Source organism: Anguilla anguilla, chromosome 4 (genome assembly GCF_013347855.1).
Source record: "Anguilla anguilla isolate fAngAng1 chromosome 4, fAngAng1.pri, whole genome shotgun sequence".
Lineage (NCBI taxonomy): Eukaryota > Metazoa > Chordata > Actinopteri > Anguilliformes > Anguillidae > Anguilla > Anguilla anguilla.
Window position 1 is genome coordinate 45,031,309 of NC_049204.1, and position 22,536 is coordinate 45,053,844.

Genomic DNA, 22,536 nt, shown 5'->3' on the forward strand with positions numbered 1-22,536 from the left:
TTCCCACCCCCCTCACCTTAAAATCTACTTTTAGAATGTTTCAGTTTTTTCTGTATTTTGTCAACAATAAAATAAAATGTATTGAAACTACAACGGCTACCTATATTTTACATGAGTAATGATTATTACTTTGTGACCCACAACTAAGGTAAATGAGTAGATGGCACGCCTGATACATAGAGAAGTTGTGCTGTACCAGCTGTAACTGGCGGTGGGGCCCAATGTGAGATCTTTTCATGGGGGCCACAATTTCTGGCCGCGCCCCTGTGCGTGCGTGTACATGATGTCAAGTCACAAAATATCAACAGCTCAGTTTTTCACTGGGTATACACACATGATATGAACAGCACATGTCTTTACTGGGTAAACACACAGGATATGAACAGCACAAGTCTTTACTGGGTAAACACACAGGCTATGAACAGCACAGGTCTTTACTGGGTAAACACACAGGCTATGAACAGCACAGGTCTTTACTGGGTAAGCTCATAGGATATGAACAGCACAGGTCTCTACTGGGTAAACACAGGATATGAACAGCACAGGTCTTTACTGGGTAAACACACAGGCTATGAACAGCACAGGTCTTTACTGGGTAAGCACATAGGATATGAAAAGCACAGGTCTCTACTGGGTAAACACATAGGATATGAACAGCACAGGCCTTTGCTGGTTAAACACATACGATATGAACAGCACAGGTCAAGGTGTGTAATAGCAGCATTCTTGTTGCGTTGATGTGTTCCTTTCTGTGCATCCGATATCTCTCATTCACCTAGTTATGGGTCTGAAAAGAAGAGAGTGGAGAATGTCCAGGATTAATTTGGTGCTGCTGCAGGATTAGATGGACACCATGGGCCGCTGGTTCACTGAGCAAAGTACTTTTTATAATGTTAGGGCCCAGCTTCCTCCCGTGGAGTCAAAGTCAGGACAATGCTGGAACTCACCAAGACAACAAACACTTTACTGAAGAAAGTAAATGTTTATTGTACAACCCCAATTACAAAAAAGTTGGGACGGTAAATGAAATGCAAATAAAAACAGAAATCAGTTGTAGTAATAGTAGTAGTTGACTTGTCTTTATATTGTCTTTGTTTGAATACAAGGTATTTTATGTTTTACCTAATCAACTTCATTGTTTTTTGAAGATATATGTTTATTATGAAATTTATGCCCGCAACACACTCCACAAAAGTTGAGACAGTCGAGTGTTTACCACTGTGTAACATCACCATTTCTTTTAACAACACTTATTAAGCGTTTGGGCACTGAAGACACCAGTTGGTTAAGTTTAGCAAGCGGGATTTTCTCCCATTCTTCCATTCTGCCAGGTATTCAGCTGTGCAATTGTACAACAACGCAATTGTCTTTGTTGCTGTATTTTGCGCTTCATACTGCACCAAACATTCTCAATTGGAGACAGGTCAGAACTGCAGGCAGGCCAATCTAGCACCCGCACTCTCTGCAGCTGTGCACTTGTAATTCGGGCAGCACGTGGTTTGGCGTTGTCCTGCTGGAAAATGCAGGGACATCCCTGGAGAAGAAGGCGTCTGGATGGCAGCCTATGTTGCTCCAAATTTTGTACATTTCTTTCTGCATTAATGGTGTTCTCACACATGTGCATGGGCACTGACACACCCCCATACCATGACAAATGGTATGGGGGTGGCTTTTGGACCTGACGCTGAAAACAGCTTGGGTGGTCCTTTTCCTCTTTGGCCCGGAGAACACGACGGCTGTTTTGTCCAAATACTATTAGAAATGTTGACTCGTCGGACCACAAAACACGCTTCCACTGTGCTACTGTCCATCTCAGATGACACCAGAGAAGTCGGAGGCGCTTCTGGACAGCGTTGATGTATGGTTTCTTCTTTGCATAGTAAAGCTTTAACTTGCATCTGTGTATGTAGCGGCAAATGGTGTTGACTGATAAAGGTTTACCGAAATATTCCCAAGCCTATGTCATGATATCCATTACAGACGCATGATGATTTTTAAGACAGTGGCGTCTGAGGGATCGGAGATCACGTGCATTCAGAATGGGTTTTCGGCCTTGCCCTTTATGCAAGACTCTAGATTTTACCGGATTCCTTGAATCTTTTAATTATACTGTGTACTGTAGAGGATTTCATCGAATGAGGAATGAACATGGCGGCACGCATTGTCGCAGCGGCTCCAAGCTCTCCTCGGTACAGTGTATCTTTGTTATGTCTATGTCTTATATGTTTAGATACATGGATACCGGTCAATCACTGTAAAGTACAGCCGACAAGAACTCTTGAACATCTGCTATATGAACAGAGATGTTGTGGAGATTCCACAGCCCGTCCTCATCCCATCGGAGATCACCTCCAGAACCCCGGGGCTCGGACGGGAGACATCGTAGATGGCGTAAAGATTGGAAGCAGGAGTGCGGAAAGCGAGCTGGGCTACGAGCTAGTCTAAAGGCTGCACCATTAAAGCCGTTGCTTCCCAGTATCTTCCTAGCAAACATCCGATCGATCACAAACAAAATGGATGGGATCAGACTGAGACTCACTGCACAGAATGATTTATCAGATTGTTGCGCAATGATATTTACAGAAACAAGGCTGGATCATAACACTCCCAACAAAGCTATCGAGCTAACAGGCTGGACTGTCTACAGAGCTGACAGAACACACCACTCCAGTAAGAAATCAGGAGGGGGCTTATGCATCTATATCAACAATGCTTGGTGTACAAACTCTGTCATCAATAATAGACATTGCTATCCAAATCAGGGGCATAGCTACTTCTTTGCACTTCTTGCCTAGGTCCATCCTAGTGTGCAACTCGTATCTTGTCTTTTAGCAATAACAGCAAAAAAAAAAAAAGACACGCCGACTTATCGCCGTTGTTACTTTGAAAGCGTAATTTCCCTGCTGATACGATACCCCTCCGCCTACTTAGCCAAATGAAAGCATTTTCATCTATTCAACATCTATTCAATCGAGCTCATCCAAATTCAGTGCGCGGATTCTACGAATACAGTACTAGGGAATGAAGGCAAAGACTAAGTGAAAGGGATGAAAATGCCAACAAGCTTTGATTGATTCTCGTGGCTTTAAACATTCTTTTATCTGATCCAAGAAAAAAATGAACTTTTGGGTAAGGAATTCTGGTAACAATTTCAGTAGCCTATCCACAATATTCCAAAGTCCCACGATACCTTGCGCGGAATATGTGCAGAACGTCCGGTTTGGCGTAAACAAACGTTATGTTAAAAGCTATGGTAACTGAAAATGGCAGAAATTTGGGAACATACAAAGACAACACTAAAACTCTGTACTCTCACATTATATAATTCCACTAAGCTATTTAAAGACACTCAATTTCAAAAATAAAGTATATAAGTATTTTGAGCAGTAATAGCCTACTTACATAGCAATGATGAAATCTATGTTCAGTAGATGGAGACAGAGACAGTAAATCAATGATACAGTTCAATCCACTTATTTTGCTCCAGAAAATGATGTCAGCTAGGTCTATCAGTAAACATATGGCTTAGCTATGCCCAGAAGTCATCAATAATAATAGTACTATTTTTCAAGAAATTACAAAAAATCGATGACCATGTTTCCTTAGGTGCAGCGTCTTTTACTGCTACCACAGAGTAAGTGAATGCGATGATAAGAAACATTTCGGTTACGCTGACCTAAAAAACGCTATTCCAAAAGCATAATTAGACATGTTATACATCGTTAGAAAGCGTATACTCTCACCTACTGAATAAATGAATTGTCAGTCAAGCAGACTGTACTAAAAAGGGCGACAACGCCGTAAACAACATGTGTGGTATTACACACAGCTATTTGGTATTCCAACTGAAATCAGGCTGCCCAAAAAGCTCTCCAGGGAATAGTGAACACAGCATAGGACATCATCGGGACCCATCTACCGGACATGAACTCAATCTACACCTCACGATGCCTGCGGCGGGCTCACAACATCATAAAAGATCCATCCCACCCCAGCCACCACCTGTTCATTCTCTTGCCGTCTGGAAGGAGATACAGGAACATTGCAGCTCGGACTTCCAGGAAGAAAAACAGCTTCTTTCCCAGGGCTGTGGTACAATTAAATAATGCTGATTTTACCCCTATCCCCTCACCTCCCAGTGTGCAATAACTGGAGCACAAGCCCAGTACTTTTATATACATTTCTTTTTATTTTAATATTTATTTATTTATTAATGTTTTAATTGACAATGTTTATCTGTCCTTTTAAATTGTTTTTTACTTGTTATCTTGCCATAAAGAGTGCTCTGTAATTTTGTTGCCTTGAACAATGACAAGAAAGCTCTATCTAGCTGTAATGTCTGAAATCCTACCGATTTATCTTTGGGAAACGTTCTCAAAGTGCTGGATTATTCGCTGACGCATCTGTTGGCAAATTGGCGAGCCTCGACCCATCCTTGCTCTTGAATGATTAGGCCTTTCTTGGAGGCTCTTTATATACTATAACACCTGTTTCACATCACCTTGTTATTTCAACTTGTCACATTGTTACTAGTCCTAAATTGCCCCTGTCCAAACTTTTTTGGAATATGTTGCAGGCATAAATTTCATAATAAATGTATATCTTCAAAAAAACAATGAAGCTGATTAGGTAAAAATACCTTGTCTTTATACTGTTTTTGTTTGAATACAAGCCAAAGTAAATTTACAAATTACTGCTTTCTGTTTTTATTTGATTTCATTTACCGTCCCAACTTTTTTGGAATTGGGGTTGTAATCACACTGGCCAGCCAGAAGGTCACTGAAACACAACACAAGTTTGGGGTACAGCAACCCACACTGCACTGATCTTCTGGCCTGGTTTAAATACCCTCTGGGGCAGTGGTCACCAACCCTGGTCCTGGAGAGCTACAGGGTCTGCTGGTTTTTGTTTTCACATTAAAATCAGCACCCAATTGAGACCCAAGACACCAGGTGAGTTGAGTTAACTGTAATCAACTGCTCTAATTGATTCGTGAAGTGCAGAGTCAGTATGAAAACCAGCAGACCAGGACCAGGGTTGGAGACCACTGCTCTGGGGCCTTGACTGGGTATGCATGCCCATCCTATCTGCGAGGGTCTATCTCTTTGTTCCCTAATGACATCTGTTTTGTGCATAAACAACCTATGCCCTTAATGTTGCCTGATACTGCATGGTATCAGTACTTTCAGAGAAACACTCCAAACCTATCAATAAACTACTTCAAAGTAGATTAAAATGACTTTATACTCTAAAAGAAACTTCAGAAAGGAAAGATGTAGTACAAAAGGTTTCAGTTGATCCAAGGAAAATGATTGATAATTTAATTATTTCTGCTGTGAGCTTGACACATCTTAACTCACTTCAGCAATATCTTATCAATAAATAAATCAACTAACTGGATATTCCACAACATTCATTTTTTTTTAAGTGATATTTTTCTGGAACCAGTGTGGGTTGCTTTTTGGTTTCCATACTAGAATCGTAACCAGAAAAATGTAATTTATTAGAAATGGGTGTACCCTGAGAAACAGTACATAGACACACATTGTGCTACTCCAAAGACTGGAAACATACCTGCGAATGCAGATGCTTTGAGCTATGCAAAGTTGATTTCACACGTAGTTATGTTCTAAAATTTGTCACCTGAAATTCTTAACGCAAGTGCAAGCTGAAGTTTCATGCATCGCAATGTGGGGCATTATAGTAGGTAACAACAGAATGAAGCTGTCTTCTTCAATTTGTGCTTTTTTCCACTTAGTCTTTCACAATTGTCCTGGATCGCCTCCTTGAGGACTCGGTTTATTACCGCCACTTGGACATAACGCACGTGGAGTATCTGCAACCAGGATGTGTGTTTGCAGTGCGTCAGCCTGGAATTGCTACTTGCATTCACATACTTGCATAGGGTATGTTTCTGGCCTAAATCATGCAGTACTGTTCTCTTATATTTCAGACAGACTAATTGATACCCATCTCCCACCAGCAAGAAACAAATTCTTCTTCCAATGACATCATGTGTGTAAGCTCTGCGCATTATTACACTGTCACCAACAGAGTGCTGTAATACACCGACAGAGGGAATGTGTAAAACACTGAATTATAAGATTTGTGAAACTCACAGAGAATGTGCTTTTCATCCGCAAACTGGCAGAAACCTGCAAAATAAGGACTGTCAACCAGAAATCTGAAAATTTAAAATAATGCTTTCACATGCTTCAACTTTTACCATTCAATGTAAACCTTTCTGCCAAAAATAATATATCACTGTAAGTTTATAAATCATATGTGAAACAGTCAGAAACTTGCATATTGGGGGGGGGGGGGGGGGGGGGGGGGGGGGCGGATGGCAAATATATATTCCTCATTGATGTATATTTTGTTTATATTTACATATTCAATAAATTCTATAGTTTAAACTTTCAACAAGAGTAAGCCTTGTTTTTTGGGAAATGTTAAACAATACATTTTAAAATCTATCGTATTCTATATTTTAATATGTAGGGTCCTTGTGTTGAGGGCAGCCATAATATTAGATTCACACAGAATGAAAGAAGAGGCCAGCCAAGATCACCTTTTTAAATTACCTTGTTAAAGTTAAATGACACGATCATTTAACTTTAACAACATTGCATGATTTTACTGCCTCATTAACAAAGGATGATATTTTTTTTGGTCTACATACAAACATTCATTAGCAAGTGTGACACATTAACACGTGTGAGAGTAGCAATAAGAGTGCAGGCTCACCATATTTCGGAAAGGGGAAAACAAAGTCAATTCCTAAGTTCTGCTTTTCAGCTAGCAGCTCAAACTTGTCAAGGATGTGGGCCTGAAGTCTCTCAGACCTCCCTGTGCAGGAAATAGAATTCAGGTATAACAGGACAGAGCAGAACACACACTGAATTAAGTCATAACAGGAGTTATATATTACTTTGTGCTGGGTTTTTCATAGCACTGGTGGTTCAGGATGATTTAGTAATGGTGAGTGTAACTGATTGTATGATGACAATGGTTCATCTACAAACGTCATGGGAACACATACATATATTTTGTTCATATATAGAACCTCTCTGAAATGTCCCAATTGTCTTATATTAGTGCTATTTTAGTGAGCTACCCTGCTGTAGTTAGCTAGGTCTTTTCAGAACAGTGGCATAGGCTGTAGTGTATAAATAATAATGGATTTCATTTGTTGAGCAATAGGTGGACTGGTATCACAGACCATGGGGGAGTGGGGGATGAGGGAGGTAGACTTGGGGGGTGGTTGGAGGGGATTGCAATTTCAATAACTCCACCCCATCCATGTAAAGCCTATTCTGGAACATACACTGAAATCAGTGATAGCAGAACACATACACACTCACACACACAACTCAGTCATAGTAGGAGTGAGCAGAACACACACAAAACTCAGATTGAACTGGATGCGAACAGAGCTCAAATAAACTGAAAAGTTTTTTTTTATGGAAACCAGATTTAGTGAAACACACATTCCACATATACACAATCCACAACATATTTTTTTGAAGTCTAATGGAAAATATCTTTCATTGAATGCAGACTTGATTAGCTATTTCCATGCCAATTTTGGAGTTAGCATACAAAAGATACACAACAAAAGTATTTTCTAATTCACTGTGTATTTGAGGAAACAAGTGTTGCATGGATCACTAAAATGTCCTCAAAGTCCTTCAGCAGCAGGAAGAATTGGGGTGCGTTCCCACCGCTTATTTTTTTACCTTCTTACTTCCTTTCCTTGCTTCCTTTCCTAGTATTGAAGTCCAAACAGATAAAAAAATATGCGATTGACATCTGGAATCATGCATTGTCAACGTGGGTGCATTCCAATCACTTATTTTATTTGTCCTTTGTCTCCAAGGTCTTTGACTGACCCGGAAATTGTTCGTGGTGCGTCATCTTTGAGGACATCCCAACTCGTCAAATGCTCCTTCAAGGAGCTAGGAGTCTCCCAAATAATTCCTGAGCGTAGAAGCACGAGTGCATCCTTTGTGGAGGTATATTTCCGGAACATATGGCGTTTAATTCAGCTCTCCCAATCTGACATGTTGGTAATTGACATGGCTTTCAAAGTGACACTTGAAAGAGCAAGGATGTTCCAATTGCTTTATACTTGTTTCCTCGATTCCTCCTGTGTCCTTTCCTTGCTTCTTTTCCTTGTCCTAGCTCCACTCATCATAGGATGCAGGGAAAGGAAACAAGGAAAGGACGAAGGAATCTAGGCATTAAAAAATTAAGGAAGCAAGGAGATACAAGAAGCAAAGTGAATAGAATGAGCAATGTGTGATTACAATGCGACAATGTGTGATTACAGACATAAATATAATTTTTTTTTAAACTGTTTGACCTTCCATATGTAACAATGTATAACTATACACACAAACTTTGGGGCCACATCCAAAATCACTTTGACTGGAACCCGTCGCGACCCCAACTTCAAAAAAGAAGTTTCCGAAGTCTCTGCGCAACTGCCACTGACCCTGGGGCCAGCTGACGAACTGACGCATCACCTAACGGAATTAAGGACTGGCCTCCCTTATTATTGCCGTTAAGAATTGAAACACATTTTATTTAACACTGACATCAAACTATAGGATAGCGTGAAATAGGTTATTTTACTGCTGTTTGTTGTTGTATTTTGTTTGTTGTGCATATGTTGGGTCGGGAATAGCAAATTCCCTGACCTTGTAGTTTTACATTGTTAATACTTTATTTTATAAGTCTGATCAGACAAATTAACCACATAACAGAGTAGCGTTTAACTAACACTTAACACGAATTAACCTTCTTTAAATGGTAGGACTGCTAACCTCTATGTTTAGCTGTCGCAGAATTATCATTTCCTCTTATTAGAATCATATAATCATAAAATAAAGACATACCAAATTCTGATTGGTTGTTGAAATCCATTGTTCTGAATAAACCTGACTGAACCTCACTACACATTCTAGGAAAGGAGACAAGGGAAGAAAAAAATAAGCGATGGAAACACACCCTTCATGTTAAGTTTAAGTAAAGGGAGCACCCTCACAAAACTTTGAACATACCATAGAGTTTAATGGAGATCTTCCCACGTTTCTGGTAGTACAAGATGGCATAAGAGTTATAGTCAGTCTCTCCAACGATGATGTCAATGTCATTCGCCATTTTATTACCTTGATGACAAGAGAGGACATATGGTAAGATCCAGTACTATTATATGACTGTAGAGCTGGACTGTAAGGAATGACCGGTTGACCAGCAGTGTGCGGTGATGTCTCAGTTCATTGTCTAGAGTGCATTGTCATGTAACATTGCCCTGTGATGTGTTGGTGTATGGTGATACAAATGGTTGTTTAATGCAGAAAAAAGCCTTATTGAATGAGGTGTTGGAAAGCCATAACCAATGTTTTCCATCTTGTGGCTCATTTGAACATTTTTAAAACATTTTTTGGCCCACCATACACCTGGCCATTTACAAATTGAGCTCATCACAATAATTGATGTATCCTTATTGATTCTGGGGTCTCATTGTTGACCCATTCATTATCTGCTTTACTTTTTGGAGTAGCTAATGCCAGCCATTGATCCATTTTGGAATCAAGAAGCAAGTTAGATGAGCAACAACGTGAAGCATGGCTGCATGTGCCATTCAGTTGCATGTCAGCGAGCTACTATCAGCGAGCTGTTTTCCTCCATTCCTATGATGAGTCATGATTATTTTTTCTACAGTTCTCTACAAGTGTCTAATGTAAAACATTTAGATATACTCCTTGATCAGGAAATATACTAAATTAAATGCTGATAAAATACTCCTTAAGAATTTTCATTTTTCCACTGCAAAATTTAAGAATATTCAAATCCAGCACTTACACTACTTTTAAAGTTGTCATCTCAGTCATGTGCTGGATTGATTAATATGGAAAAATCAAGGACCAAAAATCACAGGCTTTATACATTAGGGCTCTGATATTTGGGCAAAAATGTTCTTTTGAAGTGTTAATATAAGTTTATATAACATAACATAATTACAAGAACAGGCCAACAATGCTCTCCATTTTCCTAACTAAATTAGTGCTCTGATGATGCCTAAATGGTGTAAATTATGTTGTGGTGTGGGGATGGCTGGTTTAAGCAGCCACACCTGCCCTGGGTCAAGCTAATTAGACCTGGCCAATTGGATAATTGGTTAAGAATTAGATAATTGGCCAGGCTAATTGGACCCAGCAACAGGAGTGGCTGCACCTGTGCGTAGTGAGGTAATCACTGTGCACAGGTTAAATCTGCCATCCCCACCCACACAAAGGAGCTTCTCTGTCATGACAGTGTTTAAGATCTGCTCACTTGGCTGTAACGTCTTGCCAAACCCTCGTAAATAAATGTGGACTATTTGAACATCATCTCCCTGTGTCTCTGTGCTGGAGGGCCCCAAGGAAAGCCACTTCGGTGGCCTGTGGCAGGCGTGTTTGCCACATGTGTTTTTAAAGCACAGACACAAAACAGCAGTAGAGTGAAGAAATGTATTACACTTACGACTTTTGAGTAGAAAGCGGCCACTGGTCTTGGTGGACAGATATTCCTGCCTAATTTCCCAACACTGCATATTACTGAAAGAGAAAGAGAGAGAGATGGAACATGTCACACCAAAAGCCCTATTGGGAGAAGGACCCACACCACTGGCTGTACAGGATGTGGAAGTGAGTGGCAGCCATTGTTTAGCCATTTTGGATTTTGTGAAAAACCCATTTGGACATCTCCTCCTAGAGCTATTATTCAATCTAGCTGAAATTTTGTTTTACATCTTTGAACCATTGTCCTCAGGAACTGTTAAAAGACAATTGCTCTATCAACCATTGAAATATACTGTTGAATTTGATGGCAAAGGCACCAGAAAGGATGAGTGGCCTTATATCTGAAACATTTTTGACTATTGGCATCCAAATCTGGCATACATGCTTACCAGGAGTGCTGGGTGGGGGTGGAGGTGGGTGGGACGCACCAAGTTTTTAAAAATTTTCCCACCTTGGGACACTATACCAAAAACAGGTTTAAACCCCAATTATATCAAAACGAATGCCCATATTTCAACAAATTTTGGGGGCAATACAACAACAGTCCAAATTGGGCAACTAACAGAACTGGTTGCATGGGGGTGCTGTAGTGCTTGGTCCCCTTCATTGCTTGCACTTACTATATATGCATATATATCATTATTATTTCTGTGTGCATAGTGCATGGGCCCCGCTGTTTGGTCTCAAACCTAGACTGTGCTATTGCTTGTAATACCCAGTGATGGGAAGATTACAGTTGGGTGATCCTCACTTTCTGGGGTTTTGATATATATCAAGTTTTAGTTTATGTTTTTGGCCATTTTATTTTTACCACAGCTGACACCATTAAATCTGTGGTGAACAGAAACAGCTAGTTTTAGAGTATTTGGTTGCCACGTTAGTATGATAAATTATATTTTAATGCTTTTAAACACAGGTGAAATGGAATTGCTTCAGAAAATGATCATGCTGTATAAGTATTATGTGTTTTTAAGAAGAAAGCTGCATACTATAACTCTATGCTATTTTTAAAAAAAAATGCTTTTATGATATAAGTAATCATGAATAAATGCAGTAATATCTAAATGAGTCAATAAATTGTGAAAATAATTCAATAATTAAATAATAATCAACTAATTTGTATTAAATATAATTTCATCATACAAAATTTCCAAAAACATAAAAAAAGGCTTTTTGCAAAAGATAACTTTTATTTCATAACAATACTTTTCCAAATAGGCCATTTTGAAATAAAACCTGCTATTGTGAAATCAAAATTTTATTTTTATTTTTTATTTATCCTTTATTTAACCAGAAAGGTCCCATTGAGATACAATATCTCTTCTGCCAGGAAGTCCTGGTCAAGATGGCAGCAGAAAAATAAAAGTTCCATATAAAAAACATACCAAAAACAGAACAGAACATACAAGGATCAGGAGCTAAAAGGCACTTGTTGTTAGAGGCAATAACATTGTTCAGTAAAAACTGATTTTAACATATTTTTAAACATGTTAGGATACAGGGTAAGGATTTCAGATTAAGTATGTCTTGTAACTCATTCCAGACATGCGGGGCAAGAAAGGAAAAGGCAGATTTACCCAGTTCTGTTTGAGTACTTAGGACCATGAGGAGAATTTTCTCTGAGGATCTAGTGTTATGGCTACTGGAGTAATATTTCAGTAAGCCGGATATGTACTGCGGTAGTTTACCCAGTAAAGCTTAAAAAAAAAATTAACATATGGGTTTTTCTCCTTGAATACAATGAAGTCCATTGAACCATTTCATATAAGTTACAATGGTGTGTATGTACACTTGCACAAGTTACAAACCTCAGGGCAGCCTGATAGACTACATCCAGTTTTTTCAACAGAGATGAAGATGCATGCATATAAATTTCATCACCATAGTCTAATACTGACAAAAAAGTACTTTGAACTAATCATTTTCTAGCAGTAAAAGGAAAACATTTTTTTAAAAGAAAATAAAACCCTAACTTTGGTCTAAGTTTTTTTAGAAGGCTATCAATATGGACGCTAAAGGTGATCTTGTCAGCAATCCAGATGCCGAGATATTTGTAAGAGGTAACCCTCTCTAGCTGAGTGCCATCTAGTGTTAAAACTGTACTGTCAGTGGGTGATGAAATTAAATAAAATATAACATCGTGTCATAATGAAAATGAGTATGATTAAATAATATTTTATAATAATGATTTCATTACTTATGGGATAATAATTAATATATTACTTATAATTATTTTACCAATTTTACCAGAATTCTCTTTTTAACCAATTTATTGACTCATTTATATATATTGCTGCATTCATTCATATTTACATCATAAATGCATATTTGTTTATTTAATTTTTCCATAGGGTATGGTGCTCTGTGCAAGTGTCTGATAAATACATAGATGTGAATGATAATCTTACTTCAATGGTAAAAAAAAAAAAAATCCATGCTTCCCAGTTCCCACCAATTTAAATCTTCAGTGTTATAAATCAGTGCTTTTGACATATTAGGGAGAGGAGCTACATTATCAAGAGCCTTTGATTGCATTTCTGAAATTCTCTTTCCCCTATCCATTCTGTACCTTAATTCATTATTACCCTTCTTTGCAAAATAAATTTAATACAGGCAGAATTGGACTTTGTGCATTACAGTATTCTGGAATGTAAATGGGCCTTTCATATAACCGCATTTTACCCACAATTGTAATACTCGTGGATAAGTGTGGTACCACCCCTGGCTGTGAGTACTACCCTTGTTCACTTGGAGGTGTACACCTGAAAATGATAAAAGTAAGCTGAAACTTATTTTTGGCTGGTTGTTAATGATTATATGTATTTTTTATTGTTTTGTTGTTTTAACAGTAGTTAATTTGGAGACAGGTTGATGTTGAACCTTCGAGGCAGGTACCAGCTGCAGGGTCTTCAGCTGGGAGCCATCCTTCACTGATGTTTCTCCCCTTTAATCCCAGAACATCTCTGGATGGTTGACCAGCGGTCAGGGACATCTCCCTGCTGCTGGATTTAGATCAGGTGGTTCCATTACGTGGCTTCTCGGTTCCCCCAGCTCTTGTCTCTAATTCGCAGCCAGAGCCAACAACTTCCCTTTTCTGCTTCTTCGGAGAGAACTTTTAGGACTTTTCTGACTTTCACTGACGTGCAGCCAATGTCTCTCAGGAAGCGCTTGGTTGAGAGGCTCACAAAGCTGCGGCAGCCAACTTCCACTGGATAAGTTGTTGCTCTCCACCCTTGCTCTTGGCATTCTGCCACTAGATCAGCATACGGCAACTTTTTCCTTTCATATGCTTCCTGGATGCCCCCTTCCCATGGCACAGTCAGCTTGACTATCAAGACACGCTTCTCGGTTTCTGACTACAGGATGATGTCAAGTCTCAGTGTGGTGGTGGTGATGTCAGTGGGGAACCATAGCTGCTTGTCGAGGTCTGCTCTCATTGATCAGTCATTTCCTGGGGCCAAGACTGATGTTCTGTCCTGTGTGGGGCAGTTCTGCACCGATTGTCCAGCTGTTACAAAATGGACAAGCTGCTTCTGGTGACATTGGGGCTTCTCGTTTGCTAAGACTCTCATGCTCTCTGTGAGTTCTGCCAGCTTCCTTAGCACCTGGTCATGCCGCCACCTGTAACGATCCTGGGCCAGGGCAGTCTTGCAGCCACACAGGATGTGGTGGAGATTTACCTGGGCCATTCCGCACAGGCCACAGTTCTCTTCTGAGCCAAACCATCTTGCCAGATTGGCTGGGCTAGGAAGGGTGTCATACGTGGCTCTGATTAAAAAGCTCAGTCTTGCCTAAGGGATCTTCCACAGGTCACTCCATCCCATTAGCCTTGGGAGAATGCCCTCCCACTTTGTCCACTGGCCTTGCAGACTTTGGCTAACAGACTTTACCAAGAACTTGTCTTCCTCCATTCTTGTCACTTCCGTGACCACCAACTTCTTTCGTTCTTTCGCGGACGCTTTTGACCAAAGTTTTTGTGGCTCTCCCCAGCCCAGACCACATCTTCCTTTTTGGGTTCTTCCGACGAGTTCTTGGTGCTTTAATCTAGAGATGGCATTATCCACGCAATCTTCTACCTTCCATGCTCTCCCTGTCCAGATCTTGGTACCAGCTTTCCTGACCTGTTAGTCACTTGACTGTCTGAGTTCCAGCACCAGCCTGGTCTTCTCCAGCCTGTACCCAAGTGTGATGTTCTTCAGTGGTAGCTGTGCGCATTCCTTCCAAACAGAGCAGCATCGGAGAGGCACCTCGGAAGTCCAAGCCACCTCCGGATGTGGTTGTTGGTTGTTGGCTTTGGCATCCAGTTTTGCGACTGTTGTTGCTGTTATTTCACACATCTTCAGTGGCCACATCACACGTTGGTATAGTGTGAATTGGTAGCACCAGACTTTGTATTTGCCAGGAAGGTAGCTCTGGTCAATCCTCTTCAATCCCTCTTTCAGTTAGTCTGTGACTGCAGCTGCCATGTGCTTGTCTGTGAGATCAGCTGTATATTGACGGAGTGTAGCACAGTGGTATATAGGGACGGAGTGTAGCACAGTGGGTAAGGAACTAGACTTGTAACCGAAAGGTCGCAGGTTCGATTCCCGGGTAAGGACACTGCCGTTGTACCCTTGAGCAAGGTACTTAACCTGCATTGCTTCAGTATATATCCAGCTGTATAAATGGATACAATGTAAAAATGCTATGTAAAAAAGTTGTGTAAGTCGCTCTGGATAAGAGCGTCTGCTAAATGCCTGTAATGTAATGTAATAATGTATATTCTCTGCCCAGGCTTCTAATTGGTTGTTCTGCGAGCACCGAGATTCTGTCTCCTGCCACTTGGAAAGAGACTGTGTCCACTTGGCTACCCTTGCGGATTGAGAGGCTGCGGGACTTGGCAGGTTTTATTTTCATCCTGACCCAGGACAGCAGTTCTTCAAGTCTTTTGAGGAGCCATGCTGTGCATGCAGTTGTCTGCAGTAGGCTTGTGACATCATCCATGAAGCAACGAAGGGGTGGCAACCGTTGGCCTGCACTATTCCGCACTCCTCTGGCCATTATCCTCACTCCAATCAAGATGACCTCAAAAGTGGCTGTGAATAGGATGGGTGAGATGGAAAATCTCATTGCTATTCCCCTGCTAAGTTGCTGCCGGTCAGTTGTGTAGTCCTACAGCGAGTGGCAAATCTTCAAATCCACATAGTAGCTCTTGATGATGTTCTTGACACACACCGGCACATGGAAGAAGTCCAGGGCAAAGCTTATTAGCTGATGCGGGACAGACCCATATGCGTTCTCCAAGTCCAGCCATACAACATGAAGGTCCTTCTTGTCTCTCTTGGTGGACTGGATCTAATCCCAGATTAGCGTTGCATTTTCCGTACAACCTGAGAAACCAGGGACTCCAGCTTTCTGGCAGCTTGTGTCGATGTAGTTGTTTTGTAGCAGGCACTTGTTCATTTTTTTGGCAATCACAGAGAAGAAAATCTTTCCTTCCACATTCAGCAGTGCGATGCTTCAGAATTGTCCAATGGTAGATGATTCTTGCTCTTTTGGAATTAGGATGGCTACAGCTCTACGCCACTCAGCGGGAACACTCTGTTGTTTCCAGATCACCCTCATCAGTTTCCATAGTTCTTTCAGGACTTGAGGGCATCTTTTATAGAGCTTGTAAGGGATACCATTAGGCCCGGGGGCAGAGCTAGACCTTGCTCTACTTACCACGTCATTCACTTCATTCAGCTTGGGTGGTACAACCTCTAACTCTGTGGATGGAGCAGTTGGTTGGGGCACATAGCCAAGGGACCCAAGAGGGAGATGCTTTCCTAGATCTGAGATCTGCTTCCTTACGTGGTCTGCAAGTTCTTCCTTCGCCATGACTAATGTGCCACTCTTTTTCTTCTCTAGCAAGCTTCTGGCCATCTTGAAAGAGTCTTTTAGGAATTTCTCTTTCTTCATTCTCCTCTTTCTGATGCGTTCAGCCCTCCTGATTGATGTTAGGCGGCTCTTGACTTGATTCCATAATACTTTCAGACCTTCCCTCTCATGTTCCTCCGCCTTTTTCCAAGCCTTTCGTAGTGCTCTTCATTCTTTCACAAGCTGAAGGGTTTTCTTTTCCCTTCTACTCTTGGCTTTGGGCATATCTTCCTTCTTCCCAGTTTGACGAAACCTACTGAGGCATTCATCGTAGATGATATCACTAAAGATGTTCACTTTTTTTCCTCTTTGTCTTTGAGAGAGTTCTTCACGGTGAATGCCAAGTCACTGTCCAACTTTCTCCAAACCTCTGAGCCTTTTGCCTTTGACCACATGATCTTCTTTTTCCTGCCAGGATCTTGCTCCTTCCTTCCATTCTCAGTTGCTGGGGGCTTTCAGCTGCTTGGGAGTTGGTGTCGAGGGGTTCTGGTGGCATATGACCATCCGCAACAGTGGGCTTGATAGCGCTGTGGTGCTCAACCTGGCTCTGTGCCCTTCTTGTCTCATCTGCCTGGGCAGTGCAAGGTTGCCTTTGATCATCCCAGGGACACTTCGTCTTCCCTTGGTGTACTCTAGAGCCAACGCCATCAGGCATTTGGACTTTAAAATGCAAATTACTTCAACAAATGCAATACCCTCCTTCCACGACTTTTCATAAATAGCTGGGGTTAAAATAACTGCATTGTTAGAATAAAAAAATAGACTCAAAGAAATACAGGCATTTTGTGCCATTTTCTTCACAAAACCCCCTGAATAATCGGAAATCACCAAAGATAATTTTAAATTGGTGTGTGAATTGGCAAAACAGATGTCTGGGTCAGTTATTTGCTCTGGCCCCATTCCCTCTCGACGTAGTGATGAAATCTACAGCAGATTGACATCACTAAATTGCTGGTTGTCTGTTTGGTGCCCTGAAAATGGTGTTGGCTTTATAGACCACTGGAATACTTTCTGGGGGAGGCCTGGTCTTTTGAAAAGAGATGATGAATTAATATCAGATCACTAGCCCCTAAGGCAACTCTTGTAAATGAATGAATTACTGATCACCAAGTTGAAATCTTATGTGTAACTGAAACTTGGTTTAAAACTGTTGAATATATTGCCTTAAATGAATCCACCCCTCCTGGCTACAGCTATACTCACGTTCCCCATCTGACGGGTCGTGGCGATGGTGTTGCTGCTGTATAGACAGACAATGGCTGCATCTCTGTACTTGTGCTTTTAGACTTAAGTGCAGCATTTGACACAGTTGATCACCTCATCCTTCTGGATAGACTTGAAAATCTTGTAGACCTCCGTGGACTCTCTTGGTTCAGATCATACCTATCAGACCGATATCAATTTGTGCATTTTAATAATGATTCCTCTTATCAATCCAGGGTTAGATATGGAGTACCACAAGGATCTGTGCTTGGGCCATTGCTCTTCTCTCTTTATATGCTCCCCCTGGGACAAGTTATTCACAAACATAACATTAATTTCCACTGCTATGCAGATGACACCCAGTTGTATCTATCAGTTAAACCTGGTGAAGTTGTCCAGCTGTCAAAGATCAAAGCCTGTCTTATAGACATAAAGGAATGGATGACCCAAAACCTTCTCTTGTTAAACTCCGATAAGACCGAAATAAGGGTAGTGGGGTCCAAGTCCCTGAGATGCAAACTATCTGACTATATGCTTAACACTGATGGAATCTCCATTACTTCAAGTGCTGTAATCAAAGATATTGGTGTTACCTTTGATCCAGATCTTGCATTTGATATACATATTAAAAACATCTCTAGGGTTGCTTTTTATCACTTGAGAAATATCTAAATAATTCGGAACATACTGTCCTTACATGATGCAGAAAAGCTAGTTCATGCTTTTGTTACTTCAAGATTAGATTACTGCAATGTTCTTTTGGATCTGGATGTGCAAATTCCTCTCTGAAAGGGCTCCAGCTAATTCAAAATGCAGCAGCTCGTATTCTCACTAGAACAAGGAGATTCGAGCACATCAGCCCAGTGTTAGCATCGCTTCACTAGTTGCCAGTTAAATTCCGAATAGACTATAGATACTACTTCTTACCTTTAAAGCCTTGCATGGGCTTGTCCCTTTGTACTTAAATGATTTACTTCTTCCTTCTATTCCCTCACGAACGCTCCGTTCGCTGGGTGCAGGCCTCCTTGGTATTCCTAGAATAGCGAAAAGTACCAAGGTGGTAGAGCCTTCTCCTATCGTGCTCCCCTCCTGTGGAACAAGTTGCCTGCCCATGTTCGGGGCGCAGACACTATCACCTTATTTAAAGCTAGGCTCAAAACATATCTTTTTAGTCTCTCCTATATTTGAGGGGCAGGAGTGGGAAGCGGGCATAGCTATAGAGTCTCTGGTGGACTGAGCGGTTAGTGCTGTCACTGGATCATCATTGGTACTGCTGTGTTAAGCTGAACCGGTCATGGTCTGGTGATGACTGTCTCAAGCCTGCCCTCATGGCTGCGTTGGCCCCTGCCTCTGTTTCCCTTAGCTATGCTGCTATAGCCTTATTCTGCTGGGGTTTTCCTTATTGCACACAGGCACCTCTGTCTCTTCTGCTCTGCTTGCTAATCTACCTCTTGAACCCCCTAACAATGTATTTTTTTCTCGTTTTCCTCGTCTCTGGGCACCTGCCCGGAGCTCTAGCCCAAGTTTGCTGAGCACCCCCCCCGGCCCGGAGCTCCAGCCCTAGACCAGCTAGACCAGCTGGGCACCCCCGCCTCCTGCCACTATTGACTTTCCATGACAAACCGGTGCCTGCCCATGGCAGATGGGTTCCCCCTCTGAGTCCGGTTCTGCTCAAGGTTTCTTCACGTTATCAGTCAGGGAGTTTTTCCTTGCCACTGTTGCCCTAGGCTTACTCTTTGGGGGCCGGTTCTCTGTAAAGCTGCTTTGTGACAAAGCTCCTTTGTTAAAAGCGCTATACAAATAAAAATTGATTGATTGATTGAACAATAGGTAACAGGTGCTGATATCCAGGTGTGAATTGCTCCCTCCTCTGTTGCTGAATAGTGTGACGGCTTTGATACGAATTGCTGGGTCAAGCACTATTGAACTAATTTCACACATATAATCACAAAATTAATTCACTGCAATCATTTGATGAAAATAATTTACATTGATCACTGACTTCAGCATGGGAATCAATAAATGTGGGCATTGGAATCATAGAAATGATGGGTTTATAACTCTGTGGAGATAATTCCTCCGTCATACTTTCAGTTTTTCACTGAAACAATGACTTTGTAAAAACTACAGGATTGCAAAATCATGCCAGCAAATGGGACCAGAGGAATTTGTTATGACTGTTTTGTATTTCTAACTGCTTTCTCCATTTTGTGTTTTGCTTGTTTTGCACATTTAATTTTTCTCAATGTGCCTGTAATATACCTATATAACAAAACTGAAGAAGAAAAAGAAAATAATTTTGCAACATAACGTTTCATAATCTTTATGAAATTAGGTCGCTGTCGGTAAAATTAGGTTGCACTGGGCATGAAGCCTGGTGGATTAAGGTAGTAAAAACACGACCTTTCTAGTGTTATTTGTTCAAATAAATGTTTTATTCCTATGCTTAAATGAAAATTTTCACCCAATAACAGCGGGAGAAGGAGACAGATACATAGATGAGAAATTTAAGCTGTACACATTGCATGGGAATGCGGGGCCAGAGTCCAATCATAATAATTCAGACTTTTTGGCTCAAGTAATAGAAGGGAGTGCACCTCTCTTGTGAGAAATGGCGGGGAAAGGGTTATCGGGCAAGGGACTATGCAGATCTAGTCTCATGGTCTGTGTGAGTGACTAAGTTTCATGCTGCTGGGAGAGAATTGTTCTCTTACAGCAAGGAAAAAAATGAGAAAGCACTGGCATCCTTTGTAGCCGTGGTGCAAAATGTAGCGAAATGCCCCAACTGCAATGCAGAAGGGGATAACTTACTTACTTAATCCTCTTTGTTCCCTGTGGAACATAAGGCTGCGACTATCTGCTTCCATCTGGTCCTATCCTGTGCAGCATGTTGTGCCTCGCAGAAGGGCACACCAAGAATAAATGCTTCAAGAAGGGTGGGGGAATGCTAATCGATGACTGAAATGTAATAAAACGGGGCATTGGGCCAGGAACTGTCCTGACACCACACGGGGGGTGGAACAGGATTCTTCCTTCTTAGCCGACATGCCAGAGCAGGATCTAATACAGCTCATCAAATCCCTCCAGAGCACAGAATAAGATTTTTCGATCCCCATATTCACTATGGAGGACTAAATGTGCCAAAATTAAATAAATAATTAAATAAATAAATGTGGAATTAAATAAATAATTAAATAAATACTTCATTTTATTTCAAAATAATTAAATAATTCCCACCTCATGGCTATTTAATTATTTCATTTTGTATTTCCGAATGGCTTTTTTCATTTCTTAATGACACTTTTCAAAATGGCAAGACCTCCTGTCAATCAACATGAGTAGGGTGTGATCACTCATGATCATTGGTAGCTCACGCATTCAGGCAAAAGCAGCAGCACTGCAAATATTGGTCTGCATGTTAAAATTATACATAGTAAGCCTTAGTGCTACAGCTATTGTGATGTACTAGCCGCTTCACGCAAGTCCATTCTCAATTTAGGGTGCAAATCAATAAACGATGCATCCACAAGTTTATTGAATGAGTGCAAATCCTTTATTGGAATAAAAGCAAGTTGCAAAAACACAAAATGCACAGGTTAAACTTCATAAAGGATAATGCTACGTCAGGGCAGCATGCTTTAGGCATGCTTTAGGCATGGCCGACATAGGCAGTCGCCCAGTGCGCCATCCGTTAGTAGGGCGCAAACTGGAGGGAGAATTTTTTTTCTTCCTATTCAATCATTGCACCCCTTTTCAGAGGGAGTGCCAAGTGCGCATGATCGCATCGTTGACGTCACCTCATCCCCGTCCTCTTCAGATTAGACGAGATAGCTAGCAAAACACACCTGTTAAATGATGGTAATTAACGTTATATCCTAAAAAACAACACTTAAAAGAACAAAGTTGTCAGGGGCAGAGGGGAGAAAATGGAGAAAGGAAGAGGAGGAAAAAAAAGCCCAATATAAAGGTAAGTTTGTACAGTTGCTAAATTCGATGGATACAGACTTTTTGTTTGTCATCAAAAGGAAGCTAACATTATATCAGCTAGCAAGCTAGCGATTTTTATGCTAAATTTTCCTTGACATCTTCTGTGCACTATATGTAAGGAATAAACCATGACGGGCTGTCCCGTTATTGGAAAGTAATGTAGGCTACGAAGGGGGTGGTGATGCAGCTGAGGCGAAGCCGAGGGTCGCTTAACCAGCCCCGAAGTACATTATTTTCCAATAATGGGACAGCTCGGAGGGGTTCATTCCACTCATATAACGGGTTACCAACAATGATTATGTATAGTTACTTTTATATTTATTGATTTTTATTGATGTAATCAGCTAAAAGTGAAATATTCTTCTGCGGGCGTTTTGGAATATTATATATCGTTGTCAAGCAAAACTCTGGTTGGTAGTTCTATTTGGACCGTTGTTATACAAAAATTCTGGTTGGTAGTTCTGTTTTCACCGTTGTTAAGCAAAAACCTCTGGTCGTTAATTCTATGAAAACAATGATTCTATCAAGAAAAAATAGTTCCTTCTTGTTTTATACCATACAATTAGCACCAATTTTGGTCATTTCTGTCATTACATTATTTAATAAAAACTGCATGAAACTATACGTCAATCAAATTAATCTCCCTAGCACTGTCTTGCTTTTTAAATGGTGTGGTCGCGCAGTGTAGATAACGTCTTTCTAAGACCCTCTGAAACGGGTTTTGAATGCCCACTAGCTTTATGAAAGGTTCGCCATCACTTGTCAGCGAGCCAATATTAAAATTCTTGGTTTTAGGTCAGAATAGTCTCACGGCATGCTTGTTATCCCGGCTAGCTAGCTATTGAATTGTATTCAAAACAACGGTTAATATAAACGCAAT

The 22,536-nt window shown here is 40.9% G+C and overlaps 1 protein-coding gene across 2 annotated transcripts in view; it reads right to left on the reverse strand.

Annotated features, from left to right (window-relative positions):
- Positions 1–335: 335 nt before the first annotated feature.
- The window catches only part of c8g (complement component 8, gamma polypeptide), a 40,773-nt gene continuing 18,572 nt past the window's right edge, over positions 336–22,536 (reverse strand). Inside the window, exons 3-7 of one of the 2 annotated variants that reach the window (XM_035416298.1) lie at positions 10,531–10,604; positions 9,066–9,173; positions 6,748–6,849; positions 6,120–6,155; positions 336–787 (exon numbers count right to left, since the gene is read on the reverse strand). In XM_035416298.1, the coding sequence (XP_035272189.1) occupies positions 780–787; positions 6,120–6,155; positions 6,748–6,849; positions 9,066–9,173; positions 10,531–10,604 (328 nt within the window). In that variant the 3' untranslated portion in view covers positions 336–779. Of the gene's footprint in view, positions 788–6,119; positions 6,156–6,747; positions 6,850–8,070; positions 8,185–8,900; positions 8,966–9,065; positions 9,174–10,530; positions 10,605–22,536 lie in introns of those variants that run through there. The other variant, XM_035416297.1, reaches the window with a different exon arrangement.